This window comes from Urtica dioica, chromosome 4 (genome assembly GCF_054948205.1).
Source record: "Urtica dioica subsp. dioica isolate 48M chromosome 4, U.dioica_male_clone48M_v1_H2, whole genome shotgun sequence".
NCBI classification, from domain to species: domain Eukaryota; kingdom Viridiplantae; phylum Streptophyta; class Magnoliopsida; order Rosales; family Urticaceae; genus Urtica; species Urtica dioica.
Genome location: NC_142759.1, coordinates 45,240,120 through 45,258,457, shown reverse-complemented (window position 1 = coordinate 45,258,457; position 18,338 = coordinate 45,240,120). Strand labels below are relative to the sequence as shown.

The window sequence follows — 18,338 nt, the reverse complement described above, 5'->3', positions numbered from 1 at the left end:
CAAATAAGCAATAAAATAAACATCACATAATGTGGAATTATACTGTTTTCATAAAAGAGAGAGAAAAATACTAGACTACCATCCTTTTTTTCACTTTGAGCTTTATAGGTTTAACCGTCAATGTGATCTCATCTCACCACAAAACTGCAAAGGAGTAATTATATTTTGACAAGAGAACTATATTAATTAAAGGAAAGCCTCATATGCGGAATAGCCCACTATTTATGTAACTATATATTGTGTATTCATTATATTATATCCACTATACAACTTTTGTAATTTCCACAAATTTTTCTTTCGTGGTTGGACAGTTGGACTTGGAATAGCCCACTTATATGCTGTGAATGACGTCATTATGCTTACATCATCTATATATAATATAATATAATGTTTAAGCATGGAAATTCCTCAGTAAAAAATCATTCAAGGCTTAAAATTCAAAAGACCATAAATAAATAAAGTCAATCAGGTCATCCACCCATCTAAGCTAGAAGGTTCTCGTTGTAATTAAGATTTTTTTTAGTACATGGATATATTAATTTTTGAAATATTTGTTCCAAGTGGTTAATCTCTTAATTTTTTTTTTAATTTTATCTATAATTTTATTTTACTTTTTAATTAATTTAATTTATTTTTTAATTAATTAATTTACTACGAAATTGAAAAGAATATTAGCTATTGAACTACTTATTCTCTTAATTTATAATTGAAATTAATAATTAGATATTAATATATATTTCTAATATTGTGTCATTTACAACGTATGATCATCAAACAAAGATATGAATGACTTCAACTTTAAACTGAATGATGAAGGCATTCTGACATTGTTACATTTTCTATTCTTAAAATAAATTTAGATATGTCTTGTGATAAACTAATAAAGTATTTTAATTTGATTATTTTTTAATACATAATCATATAATTATATATATATATATATAGTGGATAAATTATATTTTAGATTTTATTTTCTTATAATTAGTATTTTCCATGCATTGTATTGTCGATATAATGAATGGACTCTGTCAATAAACTTGAAATACACAATTATTATTAAAATGTTTGATTTTAAGAAAATAGATTCGTATGATCAATAGTTATATATAAGTTTCGATATGATTTCTTTATAACATCTTATTTCTGATAACATGTCAAAAGCGATTACAAGACAAGAAACGAATTTGGCTTGAAATATTAAAGCCAATAAAAATTAAAAGTAAATTAAGCAAAAGGGGTAGAAAAAGTCAAAATAAATATCTTATTTTGATCACGGGTCACACAACTAACGCAATGAAAGACTGACAAAAAAGTAAGCTAATTTTCTTAAGACTAATCTTCCATTAACTCATCACGGTTCACGACCCATTTCTCTATTTTTGAGAGTTTATATAAACGAGGAAAAAAATAAAATAAAGGTCAAAAAGCCTCGACTCGACACCCACCATAACAGCCACCACCAGATTATCATTACACACTCGAGAATCCAAAATCCTCACAAGCTCGTATCTTTCTTCTGAAAACATTCCAATCACTTCGACTTCATATCAAATTCAGTACGATCGTCACGGGAACCTGCGAATTCGGGTTCCGACAATGGATTCAAAACCTGCTTCGGCGGAGACCAACATCCGAGGAACACCCACTCATGGCGGTCGATATCTTCAGTACAATATCTATGGAAATATCTTTGAAGTCTCCAACAAGTACGTCCCCCCGATTCGTCCTGTTGGTAGAGGAGCTTATGGAATTGTTTGGTAACCAATCTCTCTCTCTCTCTCTCGGACTTCGTAAAAGAATGTTAGCTTAGTTGGATGTGAATCAAATGCTATTGAGAATCTCAAAATTTTGTATGAACTGTCTCCTTTTAGGATGTGAATTTCGTGTGTAGATTGGTTTCGGTATACGATTTTGTATTTTTGTTAGTTTGCTTGGGAATAAAAATATTCATGGCGTTAATTTGGTTGAAGAGGCATTTTCAAGTGTGACTGTGAGTACTGTGAAGAATTTGAGAATCTTGCTGAGTGGTATACTTTTAAATACCTAATTTGCTCGCTGGTTAGGTTATAAGAACTCAGTTTTGAATTTTTTTATGGTATGCATGTCCTGGTTGGGATATTTGTAATTATAGTAGTTTTTTTGGGGCTTTGTTTTAAGAGAAAGTTAGAATTACAGAGCCTAGCTCATATTTAAGCATTTACATTGATCTTGAGTATAGTATAATCTTATCGTGTTTACTTCTCTCAGCGCTGCTGTTAATTCGAAGACTGGTGAGGAAGTTGCGATAAAGAAGATCGGTAATGCTTTTGACAACAGAATCGATGCCAAAAGGACACTCCGTGAAATCAAACTCCTTCGACACATGGATCATGAAAATGTAATCACGCTCATGCTCTCTTGGATTCTGAATTCCTTGGGCTTCATGTTTCTAGTTTAGTTGTGAACTTTGATAAAGAATGACACTGAGCCGAATGATTACAGGTCATTGCCCTCAAAGACATTATCAGACCACCACAGAAGGAGAGCTTCAATGATGTGTATATTGTGTATGAACTCATGGACACAGATCTCCATCAAATTATACGTTCCAACCAGTCTTTGACTGATGATCATTGCCGGGTTCGATTTCTCTCTCTCTCTCTCTCTCTCTCTCTCTATATATATATATATATATATTCTAATCGATTGAAATCCCATCCTTGAAAAGGCATCTGACAGTTTTTTTTTCTTCCCTTTTTTGCAGTATTTTCTGTATCAGTTGTTACGGGGACTAAAGTACGTACACTCAGCAAACGTTTTGCATCGCGATCTGAAACCTAGCAATCTGCTACTGAACGCAAATTGCGACCTGAAGATTGGAGATTTCGGGCTCGCGAGGACGACTTCTGAGACCGACTTCATGACCGAATATGTCGTCACGCGCTGGTACAGAGCACCGGAGTTGCTTCTTAACTGCTCGGAGTACACCGCGGCGATTGATATCTGGTCGGTCGGTTGTATTCTCGGCGAAATCATGACCAGACAACCTTTGTTTCCTGGGAAGGATTATGTTCATCAGCTGAGACTTATAACCGAGGTATTATTGTCTATAAAACCCTTATTACAAATCATGGGCGCTGATTTTTTTTTTTTTTTGAGCAGCTGATTGGGTCACCGGATGATGCGAGCCTGGGGTTTCTGAGGAGCGACAATGCTCGGCGATACATTCGGCAGCTTCAACAGTACCCGAAACAACACTTTGCAATGAGGTTTCCCAATATGTCTGCCGGCGCTATTGATTTGCTAGAGAAGATGCTCGTCTTCGACCCAACTAGACGCATTACAGGTACGAATCTGATTAGACTCATCCTTATGCTGTCCTAGATCGCCCTTGCTATCCGAGGCAATCGCAGGTCACTAAAACTATATTATATAATAGAACAATCTATTAATTTGCCCCCTTGAATGACAGTGGTTGTGTTATTTTTACCCCCCTTGATCTAAAATAACGCTCTACTGGTCCTTGTAATGTATAAATCGTATTAGTTTAGTCATTTCTGCTAAAAGAAAAAAAATAGCTGTAACTGATCAAATTACGTATTTCCCAGAAAAAACTAAAAACATTCTTGTCGAAAGTGTGTCAAACCCGAGTACGAAATTAGAGCATGAAAGAACTGATAAGAGATGTAACTTATAGGGACCATTTTAGAAGGTTTCTTTTTTATTTTTTGAAACCAGAAGGATAACAAACACAAGCACTGTAATTCGTGGAGGCATAATATTAACATTCCTAAGATGGGCATATCAGGTGTTTGATTAAGATATGGATAAATGAAAAGAGGATTCATGGATAAGTGAGTTTTGTTGCAGTTGAGGAGGCTCTATGCCACCCGTACTTGGCCCCACTTCACGACATCAACGAGGAGCCGGTGTGCCCGCGGCCTTTCTGTTTCGATTTCGAGCAACCCTCTTTCACCGAACAGAATATCAAGGAGCTCATCTGGAGAGAATCCGCCAAGTTCAACCCCGAGCCCTCCGATGTATGATCACAAGTCTTCAGAAACCCCCTCCCTCCGCTGCTGGGTGGGTCCCACTCCAGGAAGCAGTGGAATCAGCAATTCCTCCACAGCAGGTAATCGAGACTGTTGTGGTGTTGTGAGAAGCCGTATTCGTTATCTGATATATTGTGAGACACCGATTGACTAGATTGTTTGTGACCACGTTTGTTCTTCTGTTTTACTAGTAGGAGATGTGAGTGAGTCTAGTGTGCGTTCCTTCCTTTTCCACGTCTCAGGATTTGTAATATGCAAATAATAAGTGATATAAGTTCAATCAACCTATCTTCCTACCTTGTAATAAGCTCCACTGGTTTTAATTTTGTCTTTTAAGTTGCCATGTTTGAAGGAGAATCTCTTCGATTTTTTTCTTAGTTTTCTCTTTGATGCTCTAAAACCTTTGTTAACTTGGTTTAGACCTCAGTTAATCTCTCTAATTACTAACTTATCTTTATGCTAAAAAAGAAGTAAAATAATGATAAAAAAAAATAATAATGAAGATCAATTCCATTTTTCATTTTTATCTTTGTTGAATTTATGATATAGCCCGGGATTGTGATCTCGGGACGGGAGCCGTTTTGTGCGTGCGTGCAGAATAACAAAGTAGCGTGTTTTCTTTCACGAAACTTAGTTTTCCTCTTTTGAGAGAAACTAGATTAATTGGTTGAAAGATGGCTTCACAAAATAAAAGAGATCTATTTATATGTAGGTATAAACTTACAAAATTGAAATAGAACAAGTAATTTCCTAAACAAAACAAGCACCTTCATAAATTAAATAAGTAACTACTAATGCTTGTCGATTTGTTTACCGATTCTTTCGATGGAATTGTTTTCCATCGAAGGAATTTATGACAAATTTGATATTAGTTTTGTAGAAACCTTTCACATTAGAAACTATTAATAGACGTATATATATCCGTACATCCCTTCCCGTAGAGATCTAGACGGAATAAGTGACAGCGTTGGTACACTTCTTAAGCTCCACGGCATCGATGGGAAGATCATGGGCGGGGAAATCGCAGCCGGACGGGTTGTCGGGCGCGCGATCGGGCAAGAGATCGCAGGGCTGGGGCGTGACCCCGGCAGAGACGCCCTGGACGTCGACGCAGGCCCACTTCTGCTTCTTGGCCTTGGCGGCCATGTCGATGGTGACGTTGGAGAAGCATATCCCGGTGAAGGGGTCCCCGGAGATGCCCTCGAGGCGGGCGGCCATGGAGACGTTGTGGGCGGAGATGTCGCGGAAATTGACGTTTTTGACCTCGGGGAGGGCGTTGGGGTCGTAGTGGGAGTCGGCGTGGGCCTTGTAGTTGCCGGTCATCCAGAAGGCCCACTTCATGGTGTGCATGGAGAAGCGGCGCACGAAGATGTCTCGCACGAAGCCGCCGCGGCCGACCGCCGTCTTGATGCGCACCCCCGACTCCGTCCCCACCGCCGTGATGTCCTCCGCCCTCACGTCCTCGATGCCGCCCGACATCTCGCTGCCCAGTGCGATCACCGCGCTGTAAGGGGACACGCACGTCACGCGCCGGATCACCACATGTTTCGTGGGCCACCCGAACGCGATCCCGTACTCGTCCCACCCGCTCTTCACCGCCACGCAGTCGTCCCCCGACACTATGTAGCAGTCCTCGATTCTCGTGTTCGTGCAAGAATCTGCCACATCCACCGCTTATACTTATGTGTGTTCAACATTGTTCTCCTAAAAATTTCAAACATTGTTTAAAATTGGAGCACAAGGATCAAAACCTGGATTTATTCCGTCAGTGTTCGGAGAAGTCACCGGGGCAATAATTGTGATGCCTTGAATTAGAATATTGCTGCAACGTTAACAAAAAACTAATCAGCAAGCAACAATATATATATATATGTATATATCAGCAATTCCCTTGAAAATTACCTGCTGTAAACTGGATGAACATTCCAAGATGGAGAGTTGAGGAGCGTTAGATTTGAGATCTGAATGCTGTCAGTGAACATGAGCTCGATCAGGTACGGTCGTGTGTACTTTAGCTTGCCCTTGTGGAATTGTTGCCACCAGAAAGATCCTTGACCGTCAATTGTTCCATTCTCCCCTAACCATCCAAATATTGTCTTACATATTATTATTATTTTCCATCTTAATTAATCAAACCCATCTCACAATTTTCTTGTACGTGTGAACTATCATTTATTTTTTTCGTGCTTGGTTTGGTGAAAGAGGTGTTAAAGAGAGTTATTGAATTATAAAAAAATAAATGAGTATATATATATATATATATATATATATATAAATAATATATAGAGACAAAATAAACACCTGTGACAACAACATCTGTAAGGTTTGTTCCAAATATAAGGCTGGAAAACCGTCCGCCAGCGGCGTCTCTTCCTCGGCCGTAGGAAGGCAAAGCTTTGAGCACTGGCCACTCATTTATGTCCTAATAATAAAATCATTACAATTATAACAAATCTACATATTACCACGACATATTTTATGATGAATTAGCATTATGCTATGTTAACTTAATTAAGGCCATGTAATGTAATGTGAGAAAAATCAAAACTTGGATTCAATTTCACTTTTCTTTCAGTTGAGCTAGTAATTTGGTTAATGAGATAGCAAATAATTAAAAAAAACACATTTATTATAGATGTTAACTTGTTCCATGCTGCCTAATATATATATAGAGTGCATTCTTAATTTTCATTAATGTAATCATATAAATCTTATATTTTTAAAAGCATAACGAATAACACATAAATGAAAAGTGAATGTAGCATAGAGTGATCATCAAACATCTCACGTCACAAAACTTGCTCTCTAATGTCACCCATTAGATGACAAATCTAAGCCCCCGAAAAAAACGAAAAGGATACGCGTTGCTGAGACAGTATATTTAGTGTGAAACAGAGAGAGAGAGAGAGAGAGAGAGAGAGAGAGAGAGAGAGAGAGAGAGACCTGAGAAGCAAGAAGAACAGCGTCTTTGTGGAGGTAGAGAGTGAAGTGGCTGGTGAGGCTAAAGCTACCGGTGAGCCATTTTCCGGGAGGGACAACGAGCTGAGCTCCACCGTCCGATTGGAATTGGCTCAGATGATCGATCGCGTCTCGAAACGCCTTCGTGTTCGACGTTTTCCCGTCTCCCACGCCTCCGAAATCGGACAGCGAAGCGCTGTGGGCCCTACAGCTTATAGCGCTGTACTCCAACGACTCCGAAACAACCTTTGCTCTCTTCCTTCCCTTTCTGCTCTCTCCAACGCTCACCAAGCCCACAAGAACTACCACAAATACTTTTATCACCTGAAAAAAATCCATAAATCCCACAATGAAAGCAGTGTTAATAAAAAGTCCGCATATTTCCAATAGAAACGAGTAAGATCATGTTATTGCTATATATATACACACATATAAGAAACAATTTTTTTTAATACTTTAATTGTGTGAAATTTCTTTTGGAGGGAAACTATAATGTAACAAGGAAACTGATTTTGAGGCTTTATAATTACTTGAACTCTCCAAGGGTTTCTAAATGATGAAGCCATTGTTGAAGCTTTTGAGTGAAAGCTTTGTTATGGATGTTGTGGAGAGAAATTGAGTGGATTTATATAGTGAGAATAACTTGTGATGTGATCAGCTCGCTAGGCATTTACTATTCGGTTTTCTTGGAATTAAGCTCTTTTTTTGTTGGTACTAGGAAAAAGGTGTATGGAAAAGGTGTATTATATATATATATATATATATATATATATATATATATATATATTTATATAAAGGTGTCCATGTGCATTAGCCACAAAGGCTAAGCTACAGGCCCTTATTACAAAAGTAAAAAGTTAGGTTTTTTTGAAGCTTAAAAAGAAAAAGAAAAAACGATAATGAAAAATGTGTTGGCTATAAGATATAAGCATTATAGATGATGTCTCTAGGCTTAATAGATTCTTTTCAGTAACAATGAAGAGAGCCTTTATTATAATTAATAGATATGAATTTTACTTAGCTTGAGGTAGAAGTAAGTAATGCTACATATTTACTGGCTTGTTTAATGAAGTACTAGTTTGATTACAAATTGTTAAAAGAGTTTGCCTACCACCGGGTTGAACCAACAAATTCCAAAATTATTCACACTTCAATCAATGTATATACGTAATAGAGCAAAGTTCAATCTTTTTTGATTTTTTTCTCCATGCGGATCAAAATTCTCCTAAATTCATAGTATACTAAGCGAATCCTAATATTATAATATATCTATAATCATGATAATTTTTAATGGCAGGTAAAAATTTGGCAACTTTTAATGCTGGCACCATTAAAGGCGATTACTCTTCAAGGAATTCGACAACCACCACATGAATCCCTTAGTGAGTAGCCTTTCCGTGAAAAAAAAAATGGTTTATAATAATACCACCTATTATTCTTGTTTTAAGCAAGATTGTTGAAAAGGGTGGCCACTAATTCAAATTTTTCCAAAAAACACCACAATGAGTTGATATTAGCACCACCCATGACATGAATAAACATGTGACTCTTGGAATCTTATGGAGGAGTTTTGTTTTTCTGTAGATTCTTCTTTTGGTAAGCAAAGTAAACCTCTCACATTCTTTCTTGAACTTCGCATTATAAGTTCTTCCAATCTCGTGAACCTCTCTCTCTCTCTTCTCGCTCTCTCTCCAAACTTTGTAGTGTTTTGTTTCGCCGACCCACTCCTTCACGGGTGATGAGTTGGTGGGACCCGCATACCAATGAACGCATGATTAGTTATGTGACGTATGTCTTTTTCATGGGCACTCTATTTATGTATATGAAGGTCCAATCCAATGATCCTATTCCTACATACGTGGATCACTTTGTTACACGATAGTAACAGTGAAAGAGCGTAGAAGCAAGAAATGTATGTCCAAAGTTTGTTTGTATTTATTCCACTACAAAAATAATCAAGCTTCGATCGCTCAGGAGTTAGTACTCACATACACATCTTTGCCCAATTGAGCTTATACCATGGAAAATCGAAATGTTCATGTCCAACAAGTGTTATACTGTTTAAAAATTTGAAAACTTCTTTGAAAAAGAAAAAAAAAAAAAAAAACTCATTTTCTTCTTCAAGTAAAACATGTCATGGAAATTTCCTTGGAGATACTTGTTGTCATGTATAGCGTAGAAGATTCGTACGAATTGTGTACTATAATGTCCTATCATTGACTACTCTCGACAATGCTAGATCATAATTCATAACGACCAAGATTTGGTCTATGAAATTAATTCTCATTTAGGAAACTTACTTAAAAATTTGTTTGGTGTCTAAAACGAAATCAATATTTCTAAACAAAAATGATTAAAAATAATTGAAAAATTCATTTATTTCTAATACATCAAAATCATATTCTTTTTTTAGAATGACTAATCAGAATATAATGTCTAAATATATTCCTTAAGTATCTTTTTTTAATCACGAGTTTGCGAAACTGACAAACATATTTCATTCCAAACTAAAACAATGAGTGAGTTTCAGACGCATTATCCGTTCACGAGATTTTTTTTTTGTCTCGGCTTAAAACGTCCAAACACACTTTCATTCGCTCATTTTGGAGCTTTCTACAAATTCACATGAGCCTCAGTCTTCTGAACTCTATCGTTTCAACCCGGGAGCAAATCTTTTTAATTCATTTATTTCGATTTAGGCTTGCTTGTCGGTTAATTCATTGAAAATAACTCACCAATCCATTAAGCAGCTTTCGGCTTTCTGCAGATTTTGTTTGATACCAAACAGTTCAGTGGATATTACTGATTTTATATAATGTGATAGTGGATCATATTTAGTAGATTTGGCATTGAACTAAAAAATAAATAAATAATCAGTTTAATCGTCTTTTTTTTCTTTTCCTAATAGTGTTTCCACTTAGATCTTTACCTTATGATGTGATATCAACCACCCAACTGAAGCATGCCTGTAACTTTTGTCACATGACATGCTTTGGAATTGGATACATACAAATATTACTATACCTACCATACACACTATCTTGTCTTTATGTTATTTATTTTATTTATTGTGCTAAACATTCTTATGACCTTGTTGAACATTGATGATGTGTAGCAAAAGGCATTTAATATAATATTTTTACTTTAGCATATTTCACATGATAACATGTTAGGATCTTAAGAACCTATACACTACTATACTATGTAGAGAGAGAACAGAATGATCAACGTATCTGTAAAAATGTTAAAAAGAAGGCATGAAAATCAGCCTAAAACGTGTTTATATTTACACGATTCATCTGGTAACAAAATTATCTCAAAAAACAAAAAAAAAACGTGTGTTGAGAATCTGCGTCCGAATCAACATTGGACATGTTCTTTGTAGGGGAAGAAAACAAAATACATGCTACACGAAAGAACAGCGTACCCGATTTACACATAATCTTCATCAGCATTACTGAGCGAATGACTCTTGGTACGTGCTTCCCAGTTTGGCACCGTGTTTCTTGATTATTTGGACTGACTGTAGAAGAATATCTTGTTCCGTCAAGTAGAACTCTTCTTTCCTCTGTGAAACCAAGAACTCCTTCAACAAATGAACCACACAATAACAGCATGAATTATTTGAAGTAAATAAGTTAGTTACCATTCGCTTGAGGTTGCAGCCAATAGTCAGCTCTGCGAACGAACTCTCTATTCGTGACAAGAAACAGTACGGGGCTTCTTTTCCCAAGAACACCTTGGCATGCAATTTTAGCATCTCGTTTATCTCGTTTGCTATTTGGGGAATCTTGTCTAAATCATTCATCTGCACAGGAATTTTGTTGATGATGGCACGCCACTCGGCTCGTGACTTGTTCACAATTACCTACAAATACGCAGGACAACGTGTAAATAAGTCTATCACGTTACAGAAATCTTGAGCAACTTGCTTAGGAGCTGAAAAAAGGCCAGAGGACCTCAAATCACTTCCAAACAGCTGGGATTTTTATGAATCTTTAGTCTCCATCACCAAAGAAAACAGTTGTTAGAATTAGTGATACAACTGGATTTTTTTCCAACCATTTGACCTTGCTTTAAACTCGGTTAAGCATTTGAAGTTATATAATATTTAAGAAGATCGATGAGGACACAGTACCAGGTTTCCATTTCCCAGTATTGATCAATCTAGCCTATGTGTAGACTAAATTGATGAGAAGCAGAAAGAAAGCATACAAAGAGACTCGCACCTGACTGGAGAACAATGAATTTGGGACTATGACAGGAAATTTCTCCGCATTCAGTAGTGATGTGGTAGTAAGTCCCATTTCCACCACCTGACCTTCTATAGATCCTGCCTAAAATAGTAATTCCATCAACATTGTGTGCAGTACAATTTTACGGGGATCTCCAAAATTAATAGCTTTGCCATACTTAAGAGGGCTAAAATGCTTGTGGGATATTTCAAACCATCACTGTGCACTCAATACGATTTATATGTATCACACGCGCGCGCGCGCACACACACACACACACACACCTTTATTGTATCTCCAATTGAAAAGGGCCTGGAGAGCTGCATGGACAGCCCGCTCAGCACATTTCCTAGGATGTCTTTTGCAGCAAAGGCAGTAGCAACTCCTGAACGTCCAAAGAAAGAGGTCGTGTTACTTGCAATTTGTCAATTTAAGTACTTGCAGCAAAAGTTATACACTTCCAACATCTAAACAGATAAATCAGTCACTTGACAACAGGTAAAAAAAAATCACACCGCAACTTGTACGGTGAAGGCTAATTCCGATTTCAGTGAAGGCTAATTCCTATTCGTCAAATTCATTTAGAAGCTATCCTTATGACGAAAGCTACTTAACAAAAGAAAAATGAACCCTGTATGAATTTAGGATAGCAAATTCACTAAGAAACTCATTACCGTGTACCCTTTCACCTAGGAGTTGGTCAGTGCCATAATCATGTAACTAGCAGAGTAACTAAGTACATACACTCAATGATGACCAGCGAGATTGATGGTAAAAAAAATCTTGTTTACATGACAAAAAGTAATAAAAATTAAAATTAAAATCCAAGAACAATAATAGAAAATGAAGTAAGAATAAGGAGCATAGTTATTTGGCAGCGGAAACTGACCTCCTATGCCTCCAACGGTGAGAATGGACTGAACAGCCACCCCGCAGGCTTCCGCAAAAGCCATCACCCCAATCACAAAAAGGCCAACTGACGAAATTTTGTCAAGAGTTAGCAACTTCTCGCGTTCAACACCTGCCACAGTCGGAGCAACCAATGCGCGAGCAAACAAGTTTGTTTTCCACCGCTGAAGAAACCATACAAACGACAGTATAACAGCGCCCCTCCACGCTGGTGTCAGGTACTGCGACGCTATCGTCGTCGGTGCCACCATCATTCCTCTGCAAACGTCAATTCATCGTAACCAAGCCAAATTCAAAACAAGTGATAAGTACATCATTTTTTTTTAACCGTGGTGTATGGGTTAGACCCAATTAAAATCCACGAGGCCCTGACATTATTGACCAGAAGACTACCCCAATAGCCCCAATTATTGTGTCCAGGGGAAATCGAACCGGGGACATACAAGGTCCTAAGAATCGCCCTTACCAAAAAAAAAAAAAAAAAACCATTTTGACGGTGTCAATACAATTTTTGACATTGTCTATAAATTTATAGACACTGGTGTACAGGGTATGTAACTCGGTATATAAATTTATTGACATGGTAAAAAAATTTAATAAAACCTGGTACTTGCACATTTTTCAAATATTTCACTAAGATTAGACAAACCATAGTTATTTTGTAAATAAATTAGTTTCAATTGGCTATTTAGCTAGAGGCCCTAATAATAATAATAAGGGTTATTAAGTTATATAGCCACACGGATATAGTGGATTGAGATATAGCCCACCTTTGGTTAATTTCTTGTAAATAGCCAAGTAAACTTATTAACAGATTAATAAAAGCCTTATTTAACACAACCAAACATATATTTTAGGTAGTTAATAGGCTGCCACGTATGCAAGTTGGCTATTTACAAATTATTTACCAAAGGTTGACTAATTTACAATTCCTATAGTTTAGGTGGCTTACGTAGCCAATTTTTTGTAATAATAATATGTTGGCTTACATTTGTGTGAATGCCATGAAGGTAGCGAGATATCGGAGGGGATCTTCGAGAGCGCCCCAAAAGCTCTTCTCGTACGGAGCAGCTTCTATGGCAAGCTTTCCGGATAGTAAAGCGGCCTGACCTTGGGAGCCATACTTGTGAAACCTCCTGAGAAGCCTAGGCATCACGAACCAAGCCAAGAGTGTACCGATAAACGTTAAACTGACAGGAACAACCACGTCTTTAAGATACGGGTGCGATTCCAGCAACTGTTCGACGTGAGGAGAGAGCTCTGCAGAAGCCTCCTTAGCCTTCTGGCTCGTGTAAGCCGCCGCGTCGGCTGTGCTGTGCCACAGATCCTTGGCCTTGCTGACCAACTCATCACTGCTGGGAAAATTTACTTCGCCAGAACTTGGTGCTGAAGAGGCTTGGATTCCTTGCTCTGGGCTTTTGGCGTCGTTACCGCTGGAAGACTGTGACGAAAACAACGAATAGGACCTCTGAGACAGATGAGGAACGGATCTCCCGAACAGAGAGTGTGATAGTGTGGGTGAAAACGAACGATTCGGTCTTCTTGCATAACACCCGACATTGATAATTTGGGTATTACTTCCAACATTGCCTACAGGTTTAGCTCCTTTCACTCCATATAATTTGCCTCTTTCACTCCTTTCACAGACATGATAGTTACACAATTGGAGTTTCCGCAGATTTGAGGAAAGATTAGCACAGCCACGAACCGATTTCAACAGGTTATGCCTTAACCCAGTCATCACAAAAACATAGGAGAGACAGTATCTATCTATCAACGCTTGACAATGAAATCCCAATCTTCAGCTCTGGAAAATAAAAAAAATGAACAATTAACATTACGAAATGGTTACTAATAACGATTTGCAAGCATTTGTAAATTGTACACAATAGACTGAAATTCACCGTCAAATTTTATGATCACACGGATCAATCTCTATGGAAGTTCGTAACCAATGAGATATAAACCCTAGAATCTCATGCTGACGAAAACGAAACGAACATTTACGCTTCAACTTTTCTCTGACATTTGTGCTCAAATCAGGTAACTCTAGTTCCGAGACAAAGATAATTAAATATATAATCGCAAAATAATTAGTCCGACTCTTTGCTTAGGGTTTTTGTTAACGACCAAACAGAGTGTGAGAATACCTGTTAAGAGTCGGAGAAGATGCTTCGCTTCATTTGAGAGTCAGAGAGAGAGGGAGAACGTGACACACCACACCTGTGACCTGTAATAAGGAGGGATGTGTAGCTAAGCGAGGGGTAATAATGGGCCTAAGTTTCATTTAATTAAGAGGAATTGCCGGCATAAATCCCTAATGTTTTCATGATCATACACTTAACTCCCTAATTTTTTTTTTCGCGGCTAAAATACCTAATGTGCATTTTCAGTTGCACCGTTAGAGGTTTGGCGAGGTTTAGCTGTTAAATTTCAAATGAACGGCCTGGATTAAACATGCTAGTAAAATGTTAATTTTCTGATTCTATTATATTTTTTTGGTAATTTTTTATCTGATGTGAAATTAAAATACATAAATAAAACTAAACAAATAAAAGCTTGAAAATCGGATTAAAAAAACAAACGAAAAAAAAAGTCTGAGAATCTCCAAATAATCGAATCGAAGAAGAACAAAAACTCGTATATTTGGAAGACTGGAATCGCAGAGCATCATCATCGAAGATGGACAACGACGAAGGCCATCCAGATGGTGTAGAAGAGGAGTTCGTCTTTGAAGAAGAAGAGTATGTCGAAACTGAAATCCAACAAGCAGAAGACGTTCAGACCACGACTCAACCTCAGGCTTGGTGGTCTGTTGTGAACGAGATGTGCAATGACGTTGGCGACGAAGATTCAGAAGACATAATATCATGTAGCGACCTCGACAACTTGTGTAGCGATGACGAGGACGGTAACTCGACAAAGAAAAGCAAGCGAGAGTATAATCCTCGAGCAAACCCAGCGGATTTCAAGTTTCAACTCGGTATGATATTTCCATCTATGGAGCATTTTAGGTTTGCTTTGAAGGAAGAGTTTATTAAAGTTGATAGGGAGTTTCAGTTTGTGGCTAATGATAAGACTAGAGTCCGAGCCAAACGCAAAGGAGAAGGGTGTATGTGGACTATCTATGCTAAGGTACTCGGACAATAAAACAGTGAGAGTTAATACCTTAATCGACAAGCATGATTGTGGTATCGTATTCGACAATAGGCTTGTCACAGCCCCATGGCTAGCGAAGAATTTTCTTGAGCAATTTCGGCTAAATCCTAACATGGATTATGAAAGCTTCAGGAACATGACGACTACGACGAAGTTCAGCAATGTCTCGAAGTCGGTGTTTTATAGAGCTAAAAAAGAAGCGAGGTTGATACTAGAGGGGTCTGTCAAAGATCAATATGCAATCCTTGATTATTATTGTAGACAGTTGACCACAACAAACCCAGGTAAATTGGTTATGAACTTAATTTACTGATTTGGTTAAATTGAAGGATTATTGATGTATTGATTTGGTGTTAAATTCATATAGGAACCACAACCATCCTCAAAACTGATTTGGTAGATGACAAACGAGTTTTTGAAAGAATGTATATATGCTTGAAAGCCTGCAAGGAAGGCTTCAACAAAGGTTGTAGACCGTTGATTGGCTTCAACGGTTGTTTCTTGAAGGGCTATTGCAAAGGCATGCTTTTGGCGGCGATAGGGATTGATCCAAACAATTCTCAATTCCCTATTGCTTTTTCCATCGTCGAGAAGGAAAACATTGAAACGTGGACTTGGTTTATGGAGCTGTTACGTGAAGATCTTCGTATTGAAAACTCGACTGCATTCACAGTGATGAGTGATAGGCAAAATGGCTTGGAGAAGGCGGTGGCAGATATATTCCCCGGTGCAGAACAAAGATTTTGTGTCAGACATCTTCACGCCAATTTCAAGAAGGACCACTCGGGGTTACTGCTGAAACAAATGCTCTGGAAGTGTGCACGAGTGACAACACATACTGAGTTTTCTAAATGTATGAAGGAGCTGCAAGCAGAGGACGAGGAAGCTCACACCTGGTTGCTTGGAAGAGACCCTAAACAGTGGAGCAAATCTCATTTTAGGGTGGATGTCAAGTGTGACATGCTTCTCAACAACTTATGCGAAAGCTTCAATTCTGCTATCCTTCCAGCAAGAGACAAACCTATTGTGACATTGTTGGAAAGAATTCGTTTCTGGTTGATGTGTCGATTTGTAGCCAAGAGATGTGAAGCAGATAAATGGACTCATCCTGTTGGAAAACGAATCATGGCGATTCTTGAGAAGCACAAGCATATATCAAGGTATTGTCAAGCTACACAAGCTGGTAATGGTAAGTTCCAAGTTACATTCGTTGGAGCTGAATCGTTTGTTGTAGATTTGCGAGAGAAAGTGTGTACTTGTAGAAGTTACGAGCTAACCGGTATACCTTGTCCACACGCCTTATCTTGCATTTGGGCCTCTGGTCTTAGTGTCTTCGATTTCATTTCGGACTGGTACAAGAAAGAGGCTTACATGGCAACATATAGCGGTATCATTTCACCAATGGCTAGCCCCGATAAATGGCCGGAATCATGGCTACATCCGATTCTCCCACCTCCTGACATTACATTACCTGGACGGCCAAAGAAGAAAAGGAACAAAAGCATTGATGAGGCACCTGGATTTGAAGGTAAGGGTACAAAACAAAGCAGGGTTGGTCAAGTTAATCGATGCAGTAACTGTAAACAAACAGGGCACTCTAAGAAGACATGTCCTAATCCGGCTACTGTCGAGGTAAATTATTTTTGATCGTTGCTGTTTTGATCTATGTTGTTTTGGTCAAATATGTTTTGATCTTTGTTGTTTTGAATCAGACTAAGGTAACAAAGAAGCGAGGGAGACCATGCAAGGAGAATCCGACTACTGAGACACTGAAACAAAGAGAAAGACGGGAAAGAATGAAGAATCAAGCGACATCTTGATTATGTTAGAGGCCTCATTATGTTCTTTTTGTTAGAGGTCATTATGATTAAATTGTAAAGAGGTTATGTTAGAGGCCTCATTATGTTCTTTTTGAAAGTGGCCATGATGATCATTATGTTAAAATTTAGCCATAACTACCTGTTAAAATTTAGCCTTTTTGTCAATGTAAATATAGCCATAACTACTTGTTAATATTTGGTGTCTACATTGCCATAACAAGCTGCTAAAAACAGTTCCACACTTTCATTACAATTCAATGAACAAAACCATACACACCATTACTTTAGTGAACAAAACAGTTCCACACACTTTCATTACAATTTAGTGAACAAAACCATACAACCATTACTTCAGTGAACAAAACAGTTCCACACTTTCATTACAATTCAATGAACAAAACCATACAACCATTACAATCCCACACTTTCATACGGCCATTTCAATTCCATACAGCCATTACAATCCCACACTTTCATTTTCATTTCAGTACAAGAGGATAAAAAGCAACACAACAACAATAACAGTTCCAGCCATAACCATTAAAAGTCTCGAACCGGATGCTGGCTCTGTCTTTGTTTCCACACGGCCAGCCGCTTGAATTTGATCAATTTCGAATTGTAAGCCGTTAATTCTCCGAAGAAAACCAGGTATAATTTTTTTTTTTTTACCTTTCACACATCTCCGGGTCTATCCACCTAAAGAACGTACATCCACCTTCTGACTGGACATGAAACACGAATTTGAAAAGAAAAAAACACGAATTTGAAAAGAAAAAAACACGAGATTTTAAAAAAACACGAATTTAAAGAGAAGTTCTTAGGATTGACTAATTAACTTACTTCCTTCTTGTAGCAACCCAAAAATCTTCTCCCAGGATTGAGATCCGTCCACGCTGTCCTCTCAATCACAGCTACGCCACATTTACTACACTCTTCAAACGCCATTTCTTTTCTCATCTTCGATGAAGAATCGCTCCGACATGAGCACTGGTTTTTCTTGCTCCAGTTGGATGAACACGAGTATTCGTCTACCATGATGCCAATTTTTTTTTGTTGCGGCTGACGAAGAACAGACCCAATCTAGGGTTACGAATCGGGGGAAAAAATGCTTCAAAAATGATACGGGCAAAAGAAACGCATATAACATTTGATTTTCTTTTTAAAAGAAATATATAGAGTTATATATGCTTTTAAAGAAGATTTTAAACCATTCTTTGTAAATAAAA

General features: G+C 37.8%; 4 protein-coding genes across 4 annotated transcripts; 2 read left to right on the top strand and 2 right to left on the bottom strand.

Moving 5' to 3' along the window:
- The first annotated feature begins 1,330 nt into the window (after positions 1–1,330).
- Positions 1,331–4,471, top strand: LOC149401628 (mitogen-activated protein kinase homolog MMK2). The gene is made up of 6 exons (XM_089611852.1): positions 1,331–1,757; positions 2,248–2,377; positions 2,482–2,619; positions 2,744–3,076; positions 3,142–3,325; positions 3,850–4,471. Exons 1-6 carry the CDS (start codon positions 1,597–1,599, stop codon positions 4,023–4,025), a joined length of 1,122 nt encoding a protein of 373 aa, XP_089467978.1. The 5' UTR covers positions 1,331–1,596; the 3' UTR covers positions 4,026–4,471.
- A 306-nt stretch (positions 4,472–4,777) lies between these two features.
- Positions 4,778–7,653, bottom strand: LOC149401627 (putative polygalacturonase). Its single transcript, XM_089611851.1, has 6 exons — positions 7,520–7,653; positions 6,975–7,313; positions 6,333–6,453; positions 5,934–6,108; positions 5,783–5,853; positions 4,778–5,689 (listed from the first exon to the last, which is right to left on the bottom strand). Exons 1-6 carry the CDS (start codon positions 7,553–7,555, stop codon positions 4,977–4,979), a joined length of 1,455 nt encoding a protein of 484 aa, XP_089467977.1. The 5' UTR covers positions 7,556–7,653; the 3' UTR covers positions 4,778–4,976.
- Positions 7,654–10,213: 2,560 nt separating this feature from the next.
- On the bottom strand, positions 10,214–14,377 carry LOC149401626 (Mechanosensitive ion channel protein). Its single transcript, XM_089613744.1, has 7 exons — positions 14,284–14,377; positions 13,123–13,940; positions 12,114–12,391; positions 11,509–11,609; positions 11,219–11,326; positions 10,636–10,857; positions 10,214–10,557 (listed from the first exon to the last, which is right to left on the bottom strand). The coding sequence occupies exons 2-7, from the start codon at positions 13,872–13,874 to the stop codon at positions 10,444–10,446; spliced, it is 1,575 nt and encodes a 524-aa protein (XP_089469870.1). The 5' UTR covers positions 13,875–13,940; positions 14,284–14,377; the 3' UTR covers positions 10,214–10,443.
- A 537-nt stretch (positions 14,378–14,914) lies between these two features.
- Positions 14,915–17,112, top strand: LOC149401625 (uncharacterized). Its single transcript, XM_089610811.1, has 3 exons — positions 14,915–15,576; positions 15,660–16,924; positions 17,005–17,112. Exons 1-3 carry the CDS (start codon positions 15,204–15,206, stop codon positions 17,110–17,112), a joined length of 1,746 nt encoding a protein of 581 aa, XP_089466937.1. The 5' UTR covers positions 14,915–15,203.
- Positions 17,113–18,338: the final 1,226 nt, after the last annotated feature.